At 44.1% G+C, this 24164-nt stretch overlaps 2 protein-coding genes across 5 annotated transcripts in view; one reads left to right on the forward strand and one right to left on the reverse strand.

Moving 5' to 3' along the window:
* The window catches only part of atrx (ATRX chromatin remodeler), a 69779-nt gene extending 55789 nt beyond the window's left edge, over positions 1-13990 (forward strand). For 3 of the 4 annotated variants that reach the window (XM_036569376.1, XM_036569377.1, XM_036569379.1), the window contains exons 31-35: positions 3878-4027; positions 9243-9359; positions 9819-9914; positions 11068-11196; positions 12630-12854. In XM_036569376.1, the coding sequence (XP_036425269.1) occupies positions 3878-4027; positions 9243-9359; positions 9819-9914; positions 11068-11196; positions 12630-12854 (717 nt within the window). Of the gene's footprint in view, positions 1-3877; positions 4028-9242; positions 9360-9818; positions 9915-11067; positions 11197-12629 lie in introns of all 4 variants that reach the window. The other variant, XM_036569375.1, reaches the window with a different exon arrangement.
* A 3470-nt stretch (positions 13991-17460) lies between these two features.
* On the reverse strand, positions 17461-23908 carry fgf16 (fibroblast growth factor 16). Its single transcript, XM_036569380.1, has 3 exons — positions 23100-23908; positions 20071-20174; positions 17461-17864 (listed from the first exon to the last, which is right to left on the reverse strand). Exons 1-3 carry the CDS (start codon positions 23368-23370, stop codon positions 17619-17621), a joined length of 621 nt encoding a protein of 206 aa, XP_036425273.1. The 5' UTR covers positions 23371-23908; the 3' UTR covers positions 17461-17618.
* Between the last annotated feature and the right edge of the window lie 256 nt (positions 23909-24164).

Consider the following 24164-nt stretch of genomic DNA (forward strand, 5'->3'; position numbering starts at 1 on the left):
TGGCTCAGTCTGATTTGGTCAGACTCTGAAGATCAGACTACACGTTTGGCGAATGGTGTTGGGTTCATTTCTGGCTGATTCCAGGTTGTTCAGCTGTTCTTCTGTCTCAGCTGCCGACTGAAAAGCTGCTCAGTGGTGACGACAGTTTGGGAATTTAGTGTAAGGAGCTGGCGGACGAACTGCCGGCTGTGCAGCGAGTGGGCGGAGTTCGTTACTCTGACGTAGCAACAAACTGCTCGTTAAGGAACTAAAATTTGGTGGAAGGAATTGCTAACATATTAAACGCTGCGTTCACGGCCCAGTTTATTTATTCTTTACTTTATTTATTTAACTGTTGTATTAAAGCAATAGAACACTCAAGGTCGTGTGTTATCGCCAATAACATCACGGCTGTGATTTGGTTGCAGGCACGAGCCAAATATGCGATAACATTCTATGCTGTCTATTCTATGCTGCCAAATTAAAACCATTTAAAACACTGTTTAATATGAAGAAACAGTCAAAAATAAAGAAAAATCACCAGTAGTTCAAAGAGTGAATCTGAAATTTGCAGAACTGATGAGCCATTTTTTGGTTCTGTAATAAGTCGCTCTTTTAAACCATGTTATTAAATAATGTCTATAACGTTCTGTAATGGTGAATAGATGCAGTTCTGGGCTGGTGACTTTTAGCACAAACCTAAGAGGCTGGTCACAATATCTGTGCGAAGGACATCCCATGAATGAATGCAAACACATGAACGAAACTGCCCAGTGTGTTCCTTGTAAGCTCTGGTTCTAAACCATGAGTGGTGCCCCATAATTCCTTTAGCTTTCCTTTGTTCAATAAAACTGTCTAATTGAAAGAGAATACAGGCTTATTGCAGTGTGAAGAAAAGGGCAGCACAACTCAGTAATAGCCAGACTTACGTTTCTTTTTTTGAGTTTTGGAGGATTGAGTGTTCTCTGGCTCGAATAGGTTGCCATCTACAGCTTTTGGCATGGAACATGTAGGAAGACCATGTCTGGAAGGAGCCATCAGATATTTCAGGAAGCTTTGCCTTCACCGAAGCGTTTAAGACGGCCTGAAATTTGCCAAGGAATATCAGGCTGACTCAAAGAGCTCAGTGTTTAAACTCAGTGTGCTGCATTATCATCAGGGAGACCATTCACCTGGGACCATCCTCAGCCCTGGATCTCGCTGCCTTAAGTACCTCGAAACCATGATCAAAAGCCAAAAATTCTCCCTTCCCCCTTTTTGGAGTTCCTGTGGGACCTCCTTCATTTCCCTCAGACCCCCCTGTCCAGGAAAAAAAACAACTTTCTTTTAAGTTTTTGCCCACTCTGCCTCCCCCCACTTTTTTCTAAAATGATTGCATTTCTCTTAAGCCATCATTATACAATGCGAGAGCTCACGGTTCGAGCAGCGTGACAATACAGGCGTTCTTGTTGCGATCATTAGTGGCTCTGCCTGAGGTGCACATGTCGGGCAGGTTGCAAAGACAGACTGGACCACCCGGGGAGCTCCAACCTAGAGATTAATCAGGAATCCCAGCATTCTCTGCTCCCCCGGACAGCGCTGCTGTCATTCGACCACCCCCTGGCTCTGTGACCCATTTACCGGCTCAGCGTTGCATTGGACAGTGTTCAGTTAAGCCAGCGCCCAGGGTTTCTGCTCCGCCTGTGGGATAGAAATTATAGCAGGCAGTGTTTGAAATGTGTTCAGTGGAGATGTAAGCAACAGCTTAATCATCAAATTGCCTTTGCTCTCTGACCCACCCCCTCCACCAAATCCCCCCATCCTTTTACTTTTTCAAAGGGGAAAATCTTCCTTTTCTGTGAACACTGAATAATGTAAATAACAGACTCTCTGTTTCTTCAGGACATCTGAGCAATATCTCTCTTAGCCTTGGTGGTGCAGCGAGGATGGGGCTGCCTCAGACGGCAGTGTTGGGCCATGTTTTAATTAGCAGCTTGGGCTCGACTGCATGCGCAGCCATGACTTTTTGGCCGTGGAGGAGATGGGCCGGGCCTGCCGTGATTGTACTTGCTTTTGCCACATGTTTTTATTTTCCAGCTATCAAGCCCACTTAGCCAAATTTCTTGATGCGGAGGGATCTGTAGCCCTGCAGTCCATTACTCTCCTCTGGCGTAATGCGGAAAGCATGGCAGTGTTATTCTTACCTGTCTGTGCCACGTTATCTCTTATGTTTTATATTTCTATAAATAGACGCAGATCTGGTTTATTCTCGATTCCCTTTTCGGCCGAGGATCTCGTTTCACTGGTTGATTTTCTGTTTATTTGAGCCTTTTCCATAGAAATCTTGCAATCAATCTGTAATTTTCAAACACTGTTTTCTTTTCTAACTTTGGTGACATGCGTGATCAATTTGGTAGCAGTCAAATCATTGTCACTCCTCAATCAGAGGCTGAATGATCGGACAGTTGCTGCACAGACCGTGTGAGTGAGAGTAAGACAGTGCGGCGGTGCTGTTTCCAGATAGCAAGGGTCCATTTAATGCAAAGCAAAGGCAAGACAAAGAAAAGCAAACATTTGCGGCAGAGAGTAATTTAAACCATGTTTGTGTGAAAGGGCTGGCTGAGAATTCAGTTTTACTCAGGTATTGTTTTCAATAACAGTGTTGTCTTGGAAACCCGAGTTGCGTGAAAGGCTCAGAATTCATTTTAAACATGTCCACTTCTGAGTGTTCGTCTGTCGGCTGTGTAGTGTTCGAGCTCTGTGCCGCAAACCAGCTGCTAAATTGCTATTTGTCATTTCTCATCGGATTAAGGTTTTGCCCCCCCCAACCCCGCCGCCGCCGCCGCCCCTCCACCCGATTGGAGTTTTTGACTCTTTTCAAATAAACCAGCCTTGTATTCGAGTTCATTATTATTATTATTATTATTATTATTAGTAAACTAGTTCTGAAGAGGACTTGTTTACCCCTGATTAACCTGGGTGGACTTAGGCCCAATCCTGCTTCTTATTTTTACCCCTACCCCTTGTTTTCGAGTGTCACCCTAACCCCTTGAAACTAAGTTATAAGGGATAGTGGTTGAAATCTTCCCTCTGAAATGGGACCCTCAAATAAAAAGAGCATCACTTCATTAACAGCTACCAGCGCTGCTCTGTAGGCGACCCTGCCAGTCTGCAGTGACAGCAGAGGAGGGTAAAGTTCAGCTCCTCACTGCTGGGCTTTAGTTACATTTAGGGCATCATATGCCTTCAAAGAGGGGGGCAATTATTTATTATCACCCACCCCTAATTCTTCAGTGATATGAAGCTGAAGTCAGATATTCACCAGCTTCTCTTTCAAATTTTCTCATTCCACCTTAAATGGCGCAGCAGTTAAGTTGTGGCACCACCATTCAAGGTGGAACGGGAAATGTAGCTAGCTGGCTACTGAGACATAGTGTTCGGGCACTGTTGTTTAGAAGAAAAGGACCATAATACACTGAAACAACATTAAGCTACGATAATACAATCGTTATTGTAATTTTTAATGGAGAAAATATTCACGTTTGTGGGTTTCTTTGGTCTCTTGTGCTCCATCTTGTCAGTTTCTCTTTTTTTCTTATAACACTGTTTGGAGTCTCTGAAAAACCTCCGTTTGGGGGGTCATGTAGCTCTAACACTTCACCCTACCCCTCTATCTCAACAAGAACTGGGACTCCCTACCCCTAAACGAGAGCACACAAAACAACGGGGTAGGGCTAAGTGGTAGGGGCGAGCGGTGAAATGGGATTGGGCCTTAACCTAATCAAGAGTAATAGTGGGAAGCGATTTTTGTCTGAGGAACACGTTAGATCATCTCGATCTAGGTGTGTGCACATGTACGTATGTGTTTATTGGAGTGACCCCTGATCTAAGTGCTGACCCATCTGCTTTTTCTCAACAGGACCCTGTTCTGGCTGAGCTGCTTCACAGCTTTAAAGACCAGATTGTGTGTTACCACGAGCACGATTCTCTGCTGGACCACAAAGAGGAGGAGGCTTTGAGCGAGGAGGAACGTAAGGCTGCCTGGGCTGAATATGAAGCCGAGAAAAAGGTATTTCTTTAACTTGTGCCCATTACATAGCACTGTTTAACAAGTATATGCTCGTCACTAATGCATCTTTAACCCTTTGTGTGGTGTTCAGGTCTGTGGGACCCTTTTTCAACGTTTACCAAAAGAAAACATGTGATTTATTATTATTTCAACCTCAGATTCTTGGTCTTTGCTCATTTTCTGTGAAGAACATATAAAATAACCCAATTTCAGTGTCTTCACTCTGTTCACCCCCCACACATTTATATTACACACGTGGTGTTGGGCTGAACCTGCGGGGAGTAAAAGTGTGGAGGTGCTGTGTCCTTCACTCTGTTCTCCTTCTACATGGCCTGCCTTTGGTGTGTGTGTTTGTGTGTGTGTGAGGGTGGACAACATGGACGGGCTGCTGACTGGCTACAGCTGCTAAAGAAGAACCCTACACTGGCCACTCGTGATATTTTAAACATCTGGTATTTTTACATAAATTGTTGTGGCTGTATTGATTTAAAAAACAATAATGTGGTGGGTCCAGCAGACCACTGAGTAACACACACATTAACACCACACAAGAGCTAAGTAGTTATTTTTCAAAGTAATGCTATGCAAAATCCCAAAAAGGTTAAAGTTTGAGCTAAACATGAACGTCTCAGTAACGTTTTGGGTCTACAGTATCACTGCAAATTTTTTCTTACTAAATTTTTTCCCAAACTGAGTAGTACATTTGTGAAGTGACCTGATATCAAAATCTAACAATTTTCTTCCATAGAATTTATTTTATTTATTAAACACTTTTTAAAAGCAGTAAAAGTAGCTTATTGATCCTGTGTGTAGTATCTTTCAAATCGACTGCTGTAGTGTACTGATGGGCGAAGTATTGGCTGAGTATCAGAGACAAAACTTCTCTCACACCCCCATGGCTGTCGCATAGCTCTAATAGTGTTTCATTTAAAAAAATGTGTACACATCATAGATAAGTAAATAATTTTAGTTTTGAAATATCAAAATGTTATAGATATTACAGAAGGATCTCCTAGCATGAAGAATCCAAATGTGTAATATTAAACAGGGCCTGAATTTTTCATTCATTTTTCAGAATGAACCAAATTTTGAATTAGCCAGTTTGTTTTCTGCTATAAAGTAGGCCGTTTTGAGAAGCCCCTTCGTTTCCTCCTCACACTGCAACTGCGCAACTTCAACAGCATTAGCATCACATTCTTTGCCGAATCTGCCTCAACCTTTCTTTTCAAGGCTGCTGTGTGAGAAACTCCATCTGAGTGGCGCCTTAAAGTTGACGTATTGTAAGATCGGCTGGTAAAAGGCGCAGCACTGTACATTTTACAGTTTCGAGCCACGAAAATATTCTGAGCCAGTTAGTCTGAAACTTGTCTTTGTGCTGCTGCTTCACCTGGCTAACGTTACTGTTACCTGACTAAGGATCCTGGGGATTGATGATGTTAACGCTGACCTCGCTGGCACTGCTGTTTGCGCCCTTTCGGGTTCCGGTGTTTTTTTCTGAGCGGGTTCCACTTCAGATGATGTAGATTTACGGTTTAACCGGCGGTCCATGTTTGTGTATCTTCAGGTCCACATCATTGAAACCTGACTGTAAATGTTGGCGAGAGGCGCTGCAGCAGCAGGGGGCGCTCTTAGGCTCGTAGATAGAGGGAGAGAGAGCGGCAAGTGTGTCGTCCAGAGCAGAATTTGGTCCGTTCAGCCAGTCGTCCCGCATTCCACACTGGTGCAAACGTTGGTTGAACAGTATTAAACATTACTGTAAATGGCATCTTCTGCCTTCAGCTCACAAATCTTATTCAAGTGAGATTTAATGTGAAATGAATTCCAGTCTTACTGTGTTGTACAGTCCTGTCTGTCTTCACCATTGTCTCCAGATTGAGGAGGGGTGGGGGCTGGTGGTGCCAGTGCTGCCCTCCCCAAAAGGGACATGTCAGGGACTAATTAATGGAGTTTATTCGGAGAGGAATTACCGGTTGCTGCATTGGACTCCGGCCTTGCAGTGGTATTGTAATCCTGGAACCTGCTTGCTGTTGTCATTCATGTTAATGACTGTTTTTCCACTCACTCTGTCCCGGCCCTCTCATGATCCTGCATACTCATGTCCCTTTCGTCCTGTAGTTACAGCCAAGTCATCCTGGTCAGTGTAATAATCATCGTAACATTATGACCACCTCCTTGTTTCTAAGCTCATTGTCCATTTTATCAGCTCCACTTACTATATAGGTGCACTTTGTAGTTCTACAGTTACAGACTGTAGTCCATCTGTTTCTCTGATACTTTGTTAGCCCCCTTTTACCCTGTTCTTCAGTGGTCGGGACCCCCATGGACCCTCACAGAGCAGGTACTATTTGGGTGGTGGATCATTCTCAGCACTGCAGTAACACTGACGTGGTGGTGGTGTGTTAGTGTGTGTTGCGCTGGTCTGAGTGGATCAGACACAGCAGTGCTGCTGGAGTTTTTAAACACCTCAGTGTCACTGCTGGACTGAGAATAGCGTCATGTGGGCAGCGTCCTGTGACCACTGATGAAGGACTAGAGGATGACCAACACAAACTGTGCAGCAGCAGATGAGCTATCGTCTCAGATTCTTGCTAGTGGAGTATAATGGATGGTTTACTTTCTTTTATATTGCTGTTTGTCGGAAGGAAACCTCGCATCTCCATTTTTGACGTTTTTAAGTTTTTGACATAATTTGAAAATACCTGTTACCCTTTAGATTGTATGCGAATTTCACAATGAACAGCCTAAAAGAAACAACCCAAACTGACTTTGAAAAAAGTCTGGTTCCATTGACTTACATTAAAACTAAAGTAGATTTTTTCCTTCTCCTGTAAAGTTACCGTTTTGGGGATACGAGGTTTTCTTCCCACAACCACAGTATGTTTGCTAAACGGTTTAAATGACTCCAAACATGAAGAGATGGTAACATGACTACATATCACACCACACAAACATTCATGTTTGTTAGTGTTGGTTCAGAAGTGGTTTTTCACAGCGCCTGTGGGTGGATCCGGCGAATTGGTCACTGTTCTTAATATTGTCAACTATTTGAAGTTCAGAATTGGTCTCTGCTGAGACTGAAGTCATGGAAGGACGAGGGAATCTTCTTTTATGTTTGATCGATGAGCTTCAGGCCTTTTGTGTGTTTTAGTTCAATTAGCAATGAGATTTTCAAGTAATGAGTAATGCCATATTTTGACATCACTATCAAGAGAAAAATGGAGGGGGGAAAAGCCCTCAGTGCTGTGTATATATATCGTGGGGTAAACTGAAGGAGGCGGTTTAGATTGTCCCACGGTTCGTTCTGAGGGCCAGCTGTGTTCCACGCTGACCTCTCCAGCACCATCGCTGCTGCAGCACACCTGCTCTGACCAGGTCTGCTACACCGGACACTCAGTCGAGGAGTGTGTTTACGAGAGGCGCACACCAAAGGGCCGATTACAGGGCAGCGGCGGCGCGCATCTGCTGCAGGAGCTCATTTACGCACAAACACAGCCGTCCCGCTGACCTTTTGGCGAGCGAGAGCGCTGTTTAGAGCGATCACGCAAACACAGCTTGAGCAGGAGCTGGGCAGGTGAGAGGTTCGCACGCCTGCGTTTTCCAGCGCACATTCTAAGCCGGTGATTGCCGTCTGCTGGCTACAGCGGAAGGCATGAGAGCTATTGTTAGCCACAGCTTCTCACAGTCCAGGGCAGACACATCAGGCAAGTGGAACATGAGGTCAGAACGAGGGGCGCTTTGAGGGTTCAGCATAAGTTACAAATCAGAGAAAAGAATGACTCACTTTCAATTAATTCCCTTTTGTAAGTTGTTTTTATTTATATAGCACTGTTCATGCCGATGGCAGCTCAAAGTACTTTACAGAAAGGTGATAAAAACAGTTATACAAGAAATGATAAGTATTCATTTAGAATCGTATAAGAAAATGATCAAAAAACACATCAAATTAAAAGATAAATACTATGAGACGTAGGGTTTTAATTTAATGCTGAGTTAAAGAGCTGCGTTTTTAGATGCTTCTTCAAAGTGAGCTCTGAGCTTGACTGTCTGATAAAAAGTGAACTGAGCTCCACAGTTTAGAAGCAGAATAACAAAGAGTCTCTCCACGTTTTCTGTATTTTACAGAAGGTGTTTGCAAAACGTCAGTTTCTGCAGATCTAAGGCTCTTTAAACCTCGGTCTCCTCCGGCCGCGTTCGGCTGTTTCGTTCGAAACCTCTTCGAACACGGAGCGGTTGCGACAAGTCTCTTCTAATTTTTTGGTACAGAAACATCAGCCTAAATGTTTGAGTCTCAGCAGCATGAAATTATTATGAATGTCATGCGTAAAAGTCGAATTCTGATCTGGCTGTTCAGACTGAGTTGCATTGCTGCATATCGGATACATCGGATTTCGGTACCACATATAAAAGCGTCTCAAATCTGAATTGAATGTCAGATTCAGTGTGTGTATCTGTTCACACTGAAACACAGACAATCTGTGTCACACATCAAGAAAAAGATGGGATTTGGGCCACTTTCACCTGCTGTGTAAACGTAGCCTAAGATCACCTGCTGGAACATAAAGACAGATGTTCTGTGATGTAAGTGGAGCTTTAAGGTCATTTAGAGCCTTAAAAACTAGTATCAGAACTTTACAGCCAGGCAGTGCAGCTCTTTTAAAACGGGACTGATCTGATCTCTCTGTGTTGTTTTTGTTAGGATGCTGATGAATTTTGTACGAGTTGTAAAGGATGTTTTGTTTTCTTAGGAAGTTCAGTAAGAAGATCATTACAGTGATCAACTCTGCTGTAACAAACGCATGAACAAGTTTCTCTGCATCGCTGAGAGATAGAAAAGGGCAAACTTTAGCAATATTTCTCAAATGATAGAAAGATTTTGGACTCTGTTCACTCAGTGGGGCAAATCAGATATGTTTCTTGAATCCAGTTTTTAGACAGAGCATGCATTTATGTGTATGTTACAACTGACCAAGTCAGATTTTTATGGTCAGATTGTAGTCACGTTTGCTCAGATATCCACTTTGGTTGTCATGGAACTGATTGAACCACATAGCACTGGTCAGTTGAAGTTGCATGTCCACAGGTCTGTACAAATGTGAATTGAATCCCTGCTGTTCAGATTGCAGAAAATGCTCACATATGAAGATACTGCTACTGCCTGTCTGGACACCCCCCTCCTTCTCTTGTCCTAATAGTGTGGGGTTTGTATATGTTACAGGGTCTCTCCATGCGCTTCAACCAGCCGGCATACTCGCACATGGGCATAGGAGCACAGAACGCCTACTTCCCCTTCAACGTGGCCGCCTTGGCCTCCATGAGCAACCAACAGCTGGAGGTCAGTAACAAGCGCCACATGAACTTTTCTGCATTCCACAATTCCACAGCTAATTGCGACACGTGTTTTCAGGAATGTGACAGTTGGCGCAGCTATATGCCAACTGCTGTTGACGTATGGCTGCCTTTGCCGTTATCTTGTTGAAAACGTGGTTCGTGCAGACATTTAATGAAGTAGTAGAGCGAAAAAAAAATTGCACACTTTTCCACTTAAACATATTTAAGTAGCCAAGATGTGTTTGGTATTAGATTTTTTTTGGTTTGTTTGTTTACTTTGTCTTTTCTTTTTATCTTTCTGATCAACTACACTTGGTGTAAGGGGAAATTTTGAGTTTTTGCCAAACTATTCCTTTAAATAGAGGAAAGTGTTGTGTATAATCAGGAGTTAGTGACTGGTTGTGTTTTCTCATTATTTCTTGTTTTCCTCTCATTTTCTCTCTCATCCTCTTCTGTGTTGAAGGAGCTGATTAACCAGGGTCGACAGAAGGTGGTAGAGGCCACCAATGCTCTAAAGTCTTTGCCCAGGGAGTCCCTGGAGGACATCATTGGGCAAGTGGTGAGTGATGGGGGAGGGAACAGGGGGGCACACTGCATCCCTGCAGGGAACAAGTTAGCCAGGAGAGCCAAACCTTGAAACAGTGGCAAAGGACACTTACTGCTACACTGGCTGTGTTTACATGCAAAGATTTTCTCCAATCTGATTGAATACGTTCCGATTATAGATTTAGCTCACTCTATTCAACAGTCTGATGGAAAATTACATGCACACTACAAGTAATCCGATCCAAAATTAGTCTGGACGTTACCATGACAACCAGCATCACGTGAGTCCAGTCAGAGTGAGATGAGCAGCAGTGAGCAGTGCTTGTGTTTTTAACTGCTTTAAAATGATGTCAGACTCAGGAAAACGTCCTTCACATGTCCTTATTAAAGAAGGCCGAGAGGAAGACGTCGTGTTCTGAGACACATAAGCTGGACGTCCGTCCCACCGCCGTCTTTTAAAGACCAGAGCAGAAACTTCGTCTCCTCTGCAGACCAGTTTCTGCTCCGGCATGTTGAACGGTATAAACTTTCACTATGACGCGACGAACATGATCAGAACGGACTTAAACTTTCCGATAGGGAATGTAATCAGATACAGGCGTTTACACGGATATTATTCTTCTATTTAACAGATTATTTACAGGATTACCCACCTCGATCAGTCAGATAGAAACTGTATTCCGAATGGCCTCAATCTGACTAGTCTATTCCGACTGAGGTGTATACAGGAACGTATTCTGTTTCGATTCAGCTATTAGTCTGATTATTAACGGATTATTAGGCTGCATGTAAACGTGGCTAGTGTTTCCTGGGAGTATGTAACAGGGAAAATGCAACATCAGCAATAGTAAGAACTATGGTTGTTCCTTTTGAAACACGTCCTTATCGAAGAACAAACGCTTGTTTTACAGCCAGTTTACGATACGCTCCATCATCTGTTCTCAGAATGTTTGGGATCAGTTAAAAGAAGTGGAAAATGGTGTGTTGTGTCTCTGCCATCTGTGTGGCTGTGTTTTTAAGGATAAGTCTAGCAAAGGGAATGTGGCTGCCGTATTGTACATATGGTTTATATGTTTAGATACGCCAGAAGCATAGTGTGCGATGACTAGTGTAGTTGTGCATGCTGCAGGTGTGCCCAGAGTAACAGGTGCATTTCTCTTTGGCAGTGGAAGGAGAACCCCAACCTGACGGAGTCCCAGGTGCAGAGCATGGCTCTGGGCAGACAGGCCAGCTTCGAGATCGAGCTTAAACACAGAGAGTCTGTGTACCGAGACGTTCTCAACAAGCAGCAAACGGTACAGCCCTCTCTTGTTCTCTCTTTTTGTGTGTCTGTCTTCACCTGTTCATTATGTAAATGCACTCCACTATATTTACACTTTTCACTCGATTTAGAAGGGCTTTGGTGCCAGTTGGTGTGTGAATTTGAGGTTAAAAGACTATTTGAAATTGTTTTATTATATGATGGATTTTTTTTTTTTAGTAAGGCTGAGCGATTAATCGAAAAGTGATCGAAACCGACATTCAGAACCTCTAACCGACGCCAGTGTTGGTTATTTCGTTTTTTTTTTTTAATCGTTTCCCCACTGTGTTCATGTTCTGTCCCCCTAAAACTTAATACCGTGCATGTATCACGTGACTCCACCATGTCCAGTCCGTGACAGGGAAGCTAAGGCTACGTTCACACAGCCAGTAAAAGTGGCCCAAATCTGATTTTGTCTGTTCAGATTATCTTTTAAATGTCAGTCTGAACAGATCAGCTCCTAAACTGACCCGCATGCGCAAAAGAACAGAGCTTCACGCCGCTTCATGCGGCTCATCCAGAAGTAAACAATCACGACCGCTAAAGAATGCCGTTCGCTCTCGGAGAATCAGCTTCATCTTCACCAGCATCACATGAGCCATCATGAAGCTTCATTGACTGACAGCTGGGCTCATCACCCAGAATGTGTTCGATCTCAGACTTTTAACTGTTCTATACGCTGCAGCCTCGTTCTCCTGCGGCTGCGTTCGGACATCTCTTTCAAAATCTCTTCAAACACGGAGGGTTTGGGATGAGTCTCTTCTAATTTTTGTACAGAAATATCACCCCAAATGTTTGAGTCTCAGCAGAGCGAAATTATGACGAATTTGAGTTTGATTGACGTAAAAGCCGCTTGGATTCCGATCTGGCTGTTGAGACAATTTACATTAAGATATGCGGAACATATTTACAGTGCAACAAAATAATCGTTCATTAATCGTAATTGATGTAAAACATTCAATTATTTGTGATATTGATTTGAGGTCATATCATCCAGCACTATTTTCTAGAAATCATAATGCATAATCTAGTCAAAAATCTAGGCCTTATAATTTGCTAAGAGATAGATTTAAAGTTGTTAGATTTATTGTTTTTAGATTAAAGTAATTAAAGTAATTGTTGATTTGAATGCTGCTTGAAAATTAGTGAAGTATCTACAAACGATCTACACCAAACCATCTAAATAGTGGAGAGTCGTCTAGAAGGCAGCAGTTTTCAGGTTTAACTCCTTATTTTGCAAAAATGTTCCATGTGCCTCTGTGTTTTGCACATGGACCTGGTCTGGTTAAGTCAACACAACCTCTTTCTACAACTAAAATGCTTTTATTCCTGCCGGCGGTGGTGGCGACCCTGGCTTCGTGTCGCTGTCTGGGGAGTTCATGGCGATAAAGAAAATAATTTTACACCTTTCTCTGGTCTCGTCCACAGCTAATGATGTATGTGCAGAAGGTGATTGCCAACCGCAAGGTCCAGGAGCAGCAGCTGGCCATGGCCAGACAGGGTCTGCTGATGAACCAGCTGGCCTTGCAGAACGGTATCGCCGGGGGCATGAGTCAGATGGAGCTGTTGGGGTTGTACCAGCAGCTGGGTGCCCTCCAGGGCCTGCCAACCCCCCAGCTGGGCAAGAACCCAGGGCCCTCGAAGGGCCTGTAGACGACCAGCTCCGCATCGGCCCACCTTTTTTTTTTGTCCAGCGCGGGACGGGCCGACATCATGAGAACCTGCTTGGACCCTCTCCTGCCCCTCGTCCAGCACTAATGTAAAAGTCGGAATAAAAATGTGGAGGACGTTACCAAGGGTCTCGGCGGTTTAGTTTGTAATTGTGTATATATAGCCTTAATGTTATTCAAGTTTTCTTCTTTTTTTTTTCCACATATTTAAGATATTCTTCCCCAAATGCTTTTAAGCATTGCATTGTTCTTTTCCCCTTAAATAAGGGCTGTGCATTATTTTGATTTTTTTTTTTCTTTTCTTTTATACAGGACAAGAAAAAAAATAACTGAACCTCTGTGGGACCATAGTGTTGCTCATTACAGATTTGTATGTTATAAAAGATCTAGAAGAATCTATCTTAATAGATACAGCGTTAATATCTATCTACTAGTGGATGATCAGTGGTGCTGTGAATCCCGGTGCTCCAGAGGCACTGTTAACACCTTAAAGGAGAAAAAAAAAGATGCAGTGATGGCCTTACATCAGCTAAATTTGTTTTCAAACACACTGAGCAGAACCCCCTCCCCCCTTTTTCTATTATGCTTTTAGGCTTTTACACTTGTTGTTGCTTATCATATAATGGAATGCCTGTGTTGTTAAAACTGCTTGCCGGACTCCCCTGGACTTTTGTAACCTCCGATTTCTCGTCGTAAAAGTGTTGCTTAGCATAGTGTTGTAAGTACTGTTCATCTGTTTCGTTCCACGTTTTAGCCCGGGCTCTCGCCTTACTGAGATTGTGTGTTTTCTGTAATTTAAAGACAATTGCAAATGGTTAGGCTGCAGGTATCTGGTAATGCTAACTAACCACATTAGGCTGGCCCTCAGGCTACATGTATTCTACTTTGGCACATTTCTGCTTCGGATGCTAAAACGGTATAGATGTTTCTAATTGGAGACTAAGCTCCCTCGTTTGCACAGGGTGTATTTCAGAAATGTAGAGGAACTTTTCTCCCTCCCAAGAATGTTCTCATGTGAGCAAATACACCAACTTGTTTTGCCATTAATCTGATCTGCTATTTACTAGAATAAGTATTTAATATTACATTTAAATAAAGTGACCAAAAGGGTGATTTGCATTTAGTAGCATTATTGTGTTTAGATGTGTGCTTGTCTTTGAGCGTGTTTTTCCAAGCGTTTGTACATCTGGCCCACCAGAGAGTCAGTGATGAGACTCGTCTTGTGACCGCACCTAATGCATGATGCTTCAGTCCAGATGACAGTAAGTTGATGTCACTAGAAGTCATCAGATCAGTTAGCCCCTGTGGTCACCAGATTAACCCATGGGTTATGGTGAAAATACAGGGTGATTCGAAAAGATTCATCTGATTTGAAAATGATTTATTTCTCTTGTAAATCGTTACAGATCAATGCAGTGAACTGTAAATGGTTTAAATGAGTATAAAGTTTATTATGTGATTGAACAAGGTCTCAGTATGAACCTCCTCCAGCTGTACAGACAACATCAACACCATAGTCAAGCTCACCCCATACTGGATTGAGCATGTCGGTGTCGCTGCACTCACGGCTCTTTCAGTGCGATTTCGGAGATCATCCAGTGTTGTGGAACCAACGACGAACACTCTGAGCTGCTGGAGCTTCACTGCCCACGAAAATCACTCTGCACAGTTATGACGGATTCACTCTTATTGAAGTGGAGAACGCAGAACGCTTTCTGCTCAGGGGTCTCATCTCCTCTCAGACTGAAGGGAGCCATCTTCCACTGACAGTCAGAAACTCTATGACCCCCCTCTTTCAATTGGAATGTGATTGGTTCCTAGGCGCCTCACGGTTGTAAAAATATGGCACTTTGAAATCAGACTAATCTTTTTGAATCACCCTGTAGTTTAACTCTGTTGGAGGAAGTTTTGTACACCATCTACCCTTCTTTGTATTCCCTATTTCTCTATAGAATGCCAGCAATTCAGAAGAGAAGCAGCTCGTCATGCCTCATAAAGAAGGATTAATATCCAGATGCACTCTGTAGACTTTTATTTGAGACATTTTTCTGTACATTAATTTCTTCTCCTTGCCAGAATCCCCCCCCCTTCCCCCCAACCACCATAGCCTCTCTCCCTCACCCACACAGATGAACTTGTGTTCAAACCTTGTGCCAGGAGTGAAGCGTTACAACCACATTGCAGTTGTCGAAATGTTGCTCCCAACTTTGTCCAGATCGTCACTAGTCTACATTTGCTGCATCCCTTCTGGCCACCAGGCAGCTGTTCCCCTCATCTGCTTTCCCCTTCAATTCCAGCGCTGTTCACAAGCTTCATGAATATGCATTAGCGCTGAAACTATCCAAGCCTGTTGGCAACAACGAGAACAACCAATCATCTGTCTACAGCCAAGCCCAATATGTTGTCAAGTATTGGCTTAGGGTATGGCTGTGAATACGTTTATAAATCTGGATTGTGCTATGAATCCAGATTGTCCATGGCTGCTGATGTAAGTGGACTGAAACCTCATGTTTAGGACAACGTCAGACTGGCCCCAGCTAGTCGCTATGGGAGTCTTGTGTTGTGCAGACAAACAATGCGCAGAGTCCATTTGGGGGGCTTTTCCCCCCATTTGTTACTGTTCCCTCTTGTTTTCGTGGAGCAAAACGTCTTAGGAGTCTACTTTTCAACAACTTTGTCACCCAGTGACCCACCTAGTCCCTTTTTATTGTTTCACTTGCTGCAGAGGTTTGATTTATGTCTCCGCAGGCTGTTTGGGGAGAACTTTCTCATAGGCTCCCTAAGCCAAGAGCAGTCTCTTTACATCATCAGCCACATCTCCGGAGAGATTGATTACTCAGTGTTGTAGTTCGCTCTGGAATTTGCGTCCTCTTGGAGCAGCGGGCGTTTGTCAGTTTAACTTTCATCCCTGGTAGGGCGCCGCACCTTAACGTTAAGGTATTTTCTGAAATGGCGCGGCTCAGATCTGGTTTGTTTGAGGGTTCGTGGTCAGTGCTTTCTCACAAGCATTTCAGTCTTAAGCTTTTTGTGTCCTGATCCATGGTTGGCCAAATTAGCGCTGTGTTTGAAGCGAGCCTGACCACATACTGAGTGAGCCTGACCACAAATTCTGGCAGCGCTGGAACTTTTCGAGGAAGCTTGCGGTGCAATCAATGAATCGACTCAGTGTTTCTCCATATAAGATTTTAATTATTACAGAGAATCCTTTTTTTTTTTTTTCCAAGTAAAAAAAGGTCACTCACAATGAACGCTAAATAGCAGGACAATTTTATTGCCGTTCTTTCAGGTCGAATTATTAGCCCTTTTGTATAATTTCAGTAGAATTTACAGTTCTTACAATTTCAAGTTCATTACAAAATAAAGACTTTGCAATAAATAAATATATTTATATATATATATAGATTTAGAATTATACTTTATATGTAGAAAATAAATATATTGTACATCTTATAAATAGGTTCATCCATATTTACACCTGTCACTTGCATTTTTAATAATGTTCCTGACAGCCTGAACATTACAAGTCACTCCTTTCGTCAACCAACCAACACTCCTGCTCAGCCTTTCTGCATATACCATAGCTTTTCCCTGGTTTTAATAGATACATCACTGGGTTTTTCGCAGAGAGTGCTTTTTGTTTTTCTTTTCAACAGGCAGACTTTTCCAGAACCTTCAAAAGACAAGGAGTGGATTCACAGAGTGGTGCTAAGTGCTCATTTATCTCCCAGTGTTTCACACTGAAGATGGTCTCTTCCACTCTGCCCTCATGTGTGTTCATCTTAGGTGGTCTTTTAGGCCTTTCCCTTAAAACCCTGCAGTCCTCTATGGTTTCGCTTTTTCATCAGTGGTTGTTATTGTTTCAGTATAAGCTGGCTAGTTTTATTACTTAGTAGTACCTCTCACCCCTCAAGTGTCCTTAAACGTACGTTTGTCTGAAAAGCTCTTACTTCTACGGTTCTCTTATTGAGATGCTACGGTATGTTCATCCTTGTCCACCAGGTCTCAAAGCTCTCTTGGTAAGTACTGTACTCCCTTAATCTTTTCTCCATAAGGTCAGCACTCTGGTCCCTTTGCAGTCCTGACTGCATGCCTATTTAGAAGGTGAGTGTAAGCTTGCAAAGACACTTCTTGAAGTTAACCACTACGCTTGATTGTTGTGTCCAAGCTGACAGAAATAGAAAGCATCAGTGTCCGAGTTTCAACCTGCTCTGTGGACGTGAGCAGACTCTTTTCACCTTCATGTTTAAGACATTTAAGTGCTACTAAAGTTGCAAAGACAAAAACTGAAGCCAGAGTTTTTTTTCTAGAAGTGCATGCCCCATAAGTGGTTCACTTTCCATCACGAGTGGTTCCTTGAGAATTTTAGCAGATGTACTAAATGCGTGCTCATGACTGTCTTAGGATGAAGCAGTTGCGTGACACCAAGGAGTCATGGGCCCCTGAAGTCAACACCTCTCCCTTGGACACCTCTTGGCACCGGCGGCGGTGGGAGGAATGTCCTCTCTGCTCTGTGGTTTAAAACCCATTAAGGAGAGGAAACGAAGCCATCCAGGAACACACACGTACTGTTTATCTCAGTCACTGCTGGAGAGGGACTCCTCACTTTGGACCAGAAGGCAAATCTAAACAGTTGCGAAGGGAAGAAGGGGAGGGTCTCCATAAGCCCTCCCGCTGTCCATCCCTTACGACCAATCCCCACTTCCTTCCCCCGCAAACGCTCCTCCAGCAGCACTGGCTGGAGCTCTGGTCACCTGTGCTGGAACAAGTCCCTGTAAGCCTGGGGGATCTTATCGATCTCCACAGGCCTGGGTAGGAAGTGAGTCAACTTCTGATGCTTTTTAGTCCTCCCGCCTTCTCGAGGCGACCCGTCCTTGTTCAGGGCCACGTAGTAGTACCTCCCGGTGTCGGCGTGCTTGTAGAGCGTCGAGGCGTACGTGTTGTACCAGTTCTCCTCGAACTGCTCACGGAAAACACACTCTGCTGTCAGCTTCTTCTGCAAGAAAGCCAGAGAGGAGTAGAGAGAAAATGATAAGTCATTTCTGTGCTCAGATAAGTAGGATGCTCTGAATTCTTGCTGTCTTCTCAAACTTGCCTTTCGGAATAACAGGTGCACCCACGTTTTTGTGCCAGAAATGAACCTTTACTCGGCACTTTACTCTTTACCCTGTGCTACGGTCACTACGGGGAGTAATGAGCATCTCTGTGTATATCATTACAGGTTCCCAACCTAATTTGTGACTTCCTTCCTTCCTAAAACTCCATGGGAAAGAATGAGGGTGAAAAAAGGTGGTGGCAGCGTTTTCTCACAGCATGCAGTTCGCCCTTGTATCGCTACCGCGACTGAGTGGAAACTATTCTAGGCCAGTCGACAGGTGCTTGTTGCGCCAGAGAGAAGGGGAAAGCCATTACAGCAGGCTTTTCAGTTTACACCCAAAATCACTCCTCGGACCTGTTAACCTCTCTGTCTGCGTGGAGAAGTCTGTTTCCCCTGTGACGCAACAAGCTCGGTTCGCACACACACGGCAGCCAGAGCGAGCGCCTGTGTGGCCTGCTACTAGCACACCACTGACAGGCCTCAATGAGCAATCACTCTGGGTTCAGCAGGTGAACCTTTGCTGGCTGACTATGCTGCGAAGAACAATAGAGGACATTGGGGCTACATCATATTTCCTGCCAAAGAGCAGTCATGCGATGGCTCGGGCTCAAGTCTTGGTGTCAAAGCAGTTCATTTAGACTGACTAAGATGGCTGAAGGTTTTAAGATAAAGCTTGCCTTAAAAGTCCCTTGAAAAACTGATTTAAATGCTTGGCCGAGCGAGTTGGTCAAAGGTAGGCCAGGATAAACACAGTAGAGGTGCAAATAATTAATATATGACTTTTTAATTACACTGTCCAATAACAGTGTTCTGTGATCATTTGTTTTCTGACTTGGAATGGCCCTGTCAAGGAGCAGTCTAACCCCAACCAAAGTCCCCGCCCAAACACATAAAATCTTGGATTTTATTTCAGTAACACTTCTGTCAATTAAGTAGCGGGGATCTAGACTCCTGCTGTGCAACTGTGGACTATTTTGCAGTAAAATACAGCTCAGTGCACATGACTTGGCATAGGAGATGCTAATTCTGACTGCTAGAAAAGGGTCCCAATGAATTCCTTCAAGGTTGGACCCAAAAATGCTACCATTGCGAAGAATAGATGAAAGCTAGATCCTAACTGGCCCCACCTCGTTTTCATATAACATGACCTGGCCAGCTTTTATTCATTGGTAGCCACATTAGCATTTTTGTGTTCTTTTACAGTTGCTGGACGTTTGCCTTGCACTGGCCCCTGGTTGATGAACACAGGCATCAATCTCCAGACACCTCCAGCCAGCGTGTCAGCTGATTCTGCAGAGTGATTGCACGTTGACCCGAGCCTGCGGTGCTCTGTGATTTTAATAGGATGTTATCACGTTACATGTGAAGTCATTTTTCCCCTCCCTGCCTGTAATAAGCTTATTCTGACTCTTAAGATCCGCAGACGCTTGGCGAGGGCCCCGGGTTATTGTCCGCCGAAACCTGATAGCATGCATCTCCCCCAGTCGTGGCCGCAGTGTGTGGGGGGGGGGCTGAGAACACTATCTATAAACGGTGCTCTGTGCACATGCTCACACAAAAAGTAAGTTAATTCCTCGCACATCCTGGTCTATGTTACTGTTTGAGCACTCAACCAAAGTAAAGCATCTCTCCCCGTGTGACTGCGCAGGAGTATACAAGAAACCAAGAGCACTCACGGGCCATATATCCCCAATATGTGTGTGTACTCTACACGCTTCATGTGTATCTAAGAAATATGTAAATATTTTGATGACTATGGAGCAAAATGAAGAGGCAGTCCTTCTAATTTAGGATTTAGGGTGCTTTCTCAGAGGATTTTTCCCCCCTCGTGTCTTCCTCAAGCTCAGAAGACAAAAACAAGGTAACCCAGACGGCTCTCAGGGGCCCCCACTGTTGCTGTTCCTGTGCTGTTTAGCAGGTCTGAGGTCAAACGGATGGTTGAGCTATGCAGCAGTGGAAACATTGGTCTGGTGTTTTGTCTGGAGATAGGATTGCTATCCTTTTAACACTACAGTGGCACAGCTGGCTGGTGTACAGGTTCTAATGTGGAGTGATAATGGGTGCAATGTGCATGTGGACATCCGACAACATGGGTTTGACTTACCGACCCATAGAGCTCTCCTTTTTCATTCATTCCCAGGTAAAGGCCAGCATCCACGCCTCTTATGCTGACCAGTCCCACGGCCAGACTGATGAACTCCAGGATACCTGCCATAGAAAAACTGATGAGACATTTACCAGATACTTTTGCCACTGAAGATGTATTTACAATCTTGGCCACGTGGACAGGGTGTGAAATGGACATGGTCAACAGTAAATTGTAAATCTTGCAGATATGGATGACATGCTGATCACATCATGTTCTCTCTTTTGAATGTTTGTGTTGGGTGGTACATTGTCTAAAACTCTTGAATCCTTTGCTCTAGGCTGCTTGCCTGGAGTTGAAGAGAAGTTTCTTGCTTTCTTTCAGTCTAAAACCCTCGTTAGGAACCACTAATCACTTCTGAGCTCCTTGCTAGACTTGTCTGACCTGTATTCGCACCTCATGGTCAGAAATTGCACTGGTCAAATCATAAACTGCACAACGCCAATGATGAAGCGTTGGAGATGCACCTGGATCAGGTGTCGTGGCACCAACGTAAGAAGACATCACAGCAGTTCTCGATGCTGCAGCAAGAACTGCACTTCGTTTTAATGAAAGCCATCAGACCAATGTCTGCCTTGAATTTGCGCGTGTGTGGAGGGGGGAGGTGCCAGAAACATGCTTGGACCACCCAATCCAGTAAAACCGCTTGTTTTTGGCTGAAAAAACGAGCATTAAACTTCTTTGGATTCCACAGTGGTCATGCTTTAATTTAGAGTTATTCCAGCCTTTCCCCAAGCAAGACTGCACCTGCAGGATGACTATGGATAACAGAAACGCTCAGCCTCGCATGGCTGCGCCCTGACCTCATGTGTTTACCGCTCCTAATGCTAACCACCCTATGAATGATTTATATTAATGGTATAATTAGTATAGCGTGTGTGCGCTCGGGTACTTTGAAGACGTTTGAACAGAAGAAACAGTCTGACGTTGCTTGCTTTGGACCAGCGATAGAGACACCTGCTTCTCCTCACAGCCTCATTCCTGGTTTACAGTGGGGTAGGGCTCAGTCCTGCAATGCGAGCTCAGCCTTTATAACCACTATTATGGAAGTGGGGCATCATAAATGGAGAATTTATGATTCTCCGTTTATCTTCCAAGCATCCTTAACAAACCTGATATATAAACCCAACACAATCCTGATAAGCCCACATTGGAAGAGCTTTGAATTGCTGCATGTATTTTATAAACCTGAAGATTTTGGTGTAGCAAAACGAGATAGTGATCTTTTGTGAAAGACATAAACCTGACATACAAACCTAAAATAAAATGAATGGGTTGGTTTTTCAGACAGGATAACAAAGTCCTGGACTACACAATGAAGAATTTACATGCAGAAGGCCGAGTCCAAGCCTAGGCTTAATCCCTGTCTGGGAAACTGACCCCAAGACTCTGATCTACAAACCTATAAAACCTACAAACCCAACAATTTGGATTAAAAAATCCTACATGTACATTTGATCTTAATTTACTTGTATGTATAACATGTTAACCTGAATATTCTGGTATATCTGATAAATAAATCTATTCTGGTCTATAAACCAGGAGATCCTAATATTACAGACGTGATCAGACTCTGAACTACGAATCTGATTAAATAAACCCAACTATCCTGATAAACCTACGTTCAAAGAGCTTTGAATTGTCACGTGTATTTTATAAACCTGAAGGTTTTGGTGTAGCAAAATGAGATGGTGATATAAACTTAATGGGTTGGTTTTCCAGACAGGATAACACAAAGTCCTGGACTACACTTTCCTATAAATGAAGAATTTACATGTCCAAGCCTAGGCTTAATCCCTGTCTGGGGAAACTGACCCCAATACTCTGATCTACAAACCTATAAACCATACAAACCCAACAATTTGGATAAAAAACCCTACATATACACTTGATCTTAATTTACATCTGTGTAACATGTAAACCTGAATATTCTGGTATACCTGATAAGTCTATTCTGGTCTATAAACCAGGAGATCCAAATATACAGACGTGATCAGACTCTGAACTACAAATCTGATTACATAAACCCAACTATCCTGATAAACCTACGTTCAAAGAGCTTCGTATCACCACCTGTTTTATAACCTGAGGGTTTCGGTGTAGCAAAATGAGATGGTGATATAGACTTCATGGGTTGGTGAGTCCAAGCCTAGACTCAATACCTGCCTGGCAAACCGACCCAGAGACTCTGATCTACAAAACCCAACAATTCTGATCAAAAAACCTACATATGCACTTGATCTTCATTTACATGTTGTATGTGTAACATATAAAGCTGAATATTCTGGTCTACAAACAAGATATAAACCGGGAGATCCTAATATACAGTCTTGATCAGACTCTGAACTACAGATCTGATTATGAACCTGTTGATCCTGACGTATAAACTTGATTCGTACATACAAACCTGGCATTTAAATCTCTTCTGATCCATAAGCTAAATAAACCAGATCTTCATGTACAAACCTGAACCTGCTGTGTAAATCTGAAGTTTCTAACCCATAAACCCATAAAAGATCTCCACCTTTTGGCAGAGCACTTAGTAAAAGGAGGTTCTCCAAGGGTTCTTTAGCAAAGACAGTGGATCAATATAGAACCATGAACATTCAAAGAAGCCATTTGCATGGTGAATGTTCTTCAGACTGATGGAGAGTTTGTTGTTTATGGTTCTATATGGAACCTTTTTGAAAATCGTTCTGTTTAGCACCAAAAAGCTTGACACTGTAGCAGCAGAATCCTTTTTGGTGCTATATAGGACTATATAGGACACGTTCTCCATCAGTTTGCGGAACTTTTCACCATGCACAGAACCAACTAAGCCCTGAGTGTTCATGGTTCCGTATAGAACCCTCGTCTTTGCTAAGGAACCCCGTCTTTGAGAGTGTGCGCTGTAAGGGAAGTGATGTTAATAAGAAAGTTAGCCTCCTGACCGAAACGGAACGCGCTCCTAAAGTGCCCGAACGTGCGCGAGCGGCGGCGCGCCTCACCGAATCTGCTGTGGTCCTGCCTCGTCCCGTGCACCGTGCCGTTGGGGAAGATCTCCAGCTGGAAGCCCGTGCGGCAGTACAGCTGCCTGCGGCGCAGGATGCCCTTCAGGTGGTCGAAGTCGGGCAGGGAGCCGCGCTGCAGGCGCCCCTCGATCAGCCCCAGGCGCTCGTTCAGGCCGGCCGGGGAGTCCGACAGGGGGATATTCCCGAAGGCGGGGAAGCTCTGTAAATCCAGATCAATGGAGCCCAGGACGCCGCCGACCTCCGCCATGGCCGCGGAGCGACTCGCTCACTCACAGAACCGGGAGAAGTGCGGAGACTCTGAAGGACTCGGGACTCTTCGCTCGCGCACTCAGACCCATGCAGAATATCCCGAGGACACGCGCTCGCTTCAGCGCCCGCCCCCCGCGCCTCAGGAAACTCAGGTCACCCCAGCCGTCCGGCGCTATTCATCACTCGCTAATGTGGCTCTTCGGAGGCTGACTGCGCCGCTTATATAGCCGCCGGTCGAGCATTATCTAATGGGAGAGTGAAAGGCGGGCCCCGCCTGGCTGGCATCCCCCTCAGCTGCACGCATCAGTGTGTGTGAGTGGAGGCGAAGCGCGTCTCAGCTGCAGCTCTGCTGTCCCGCTCGCGCACTGCGGGCTGACCACAGGCTGCAGGAGCAGGGAGAGAGAGAGTGAGGGAGTGCAGAGCGACCGGAGGAACGGAGGCGTGATGGAGCGGAGAGGGAGAAGGGGAAAAAACACGGGGCGGATATGTGAAGTGGAGAAAAAAAAACGTGGATTTCTGAACTGAGAACTACCGCAGTGGGTACAAACGTGAAAAGTACCAAAGGAAAAAAAAAACAAAACAAAACTGGGGGGATCTCGAAGTGAAGAGCGCCCACAACTGCAGACCAAAACAAACAAACAAACAATAAATTCCTAAGAAACGCCTGGTGGATTTGTTGAAACTACCACAGAAACGCGAGATCTGAAGTGAAGAAAACGCAAAAACACGAACTACAAGAGGGAAAAATGGGTGGAAATCTGAAGTGAAGACTAGCCAAGTGTGAATATGGGG

Source organism: Colossoma macropomum, unplaced genomic scaffold (genome assembly GCF_904425465.1).
Source record: "Colossoma macropomum unplaced genomic scaffold, Colossoma_macropomum, whole genome shotgun sequence".
NCBI classification, from domain to species: domain Eukaryota; kingdom Metazoa; phylum Chordata; class Actinopteri; order Characiformes; family Serrasalmidae; genus Colossoma; species Colossoma macropomum.

Bases quoted from the DNA above. Each gene is read 5' to 3' on its own strand.
- fgf16 (XM_036569380.1), bottom strand. From the start codon at position 23,370: ATGGCGGAGGTCGGCGGCGTCCTGGGCTCCATTGATCTGGATTTACAG. The intron at 20,175-23,099 runs GTGAGGCGCGCC...TTTCTATGGCAG, and splicing joins GCAGGACCACAGCAGATTCG to GTATCCTGGAGTTCATCAGT. The intron at 17,865-20,070 runs GTAAGTCAAACC...GCTTTCTTGCAG, and splicing joins AAGGAGAGCTCTATGGGTCG to AAGAAGCTGACAGCAGAGTG.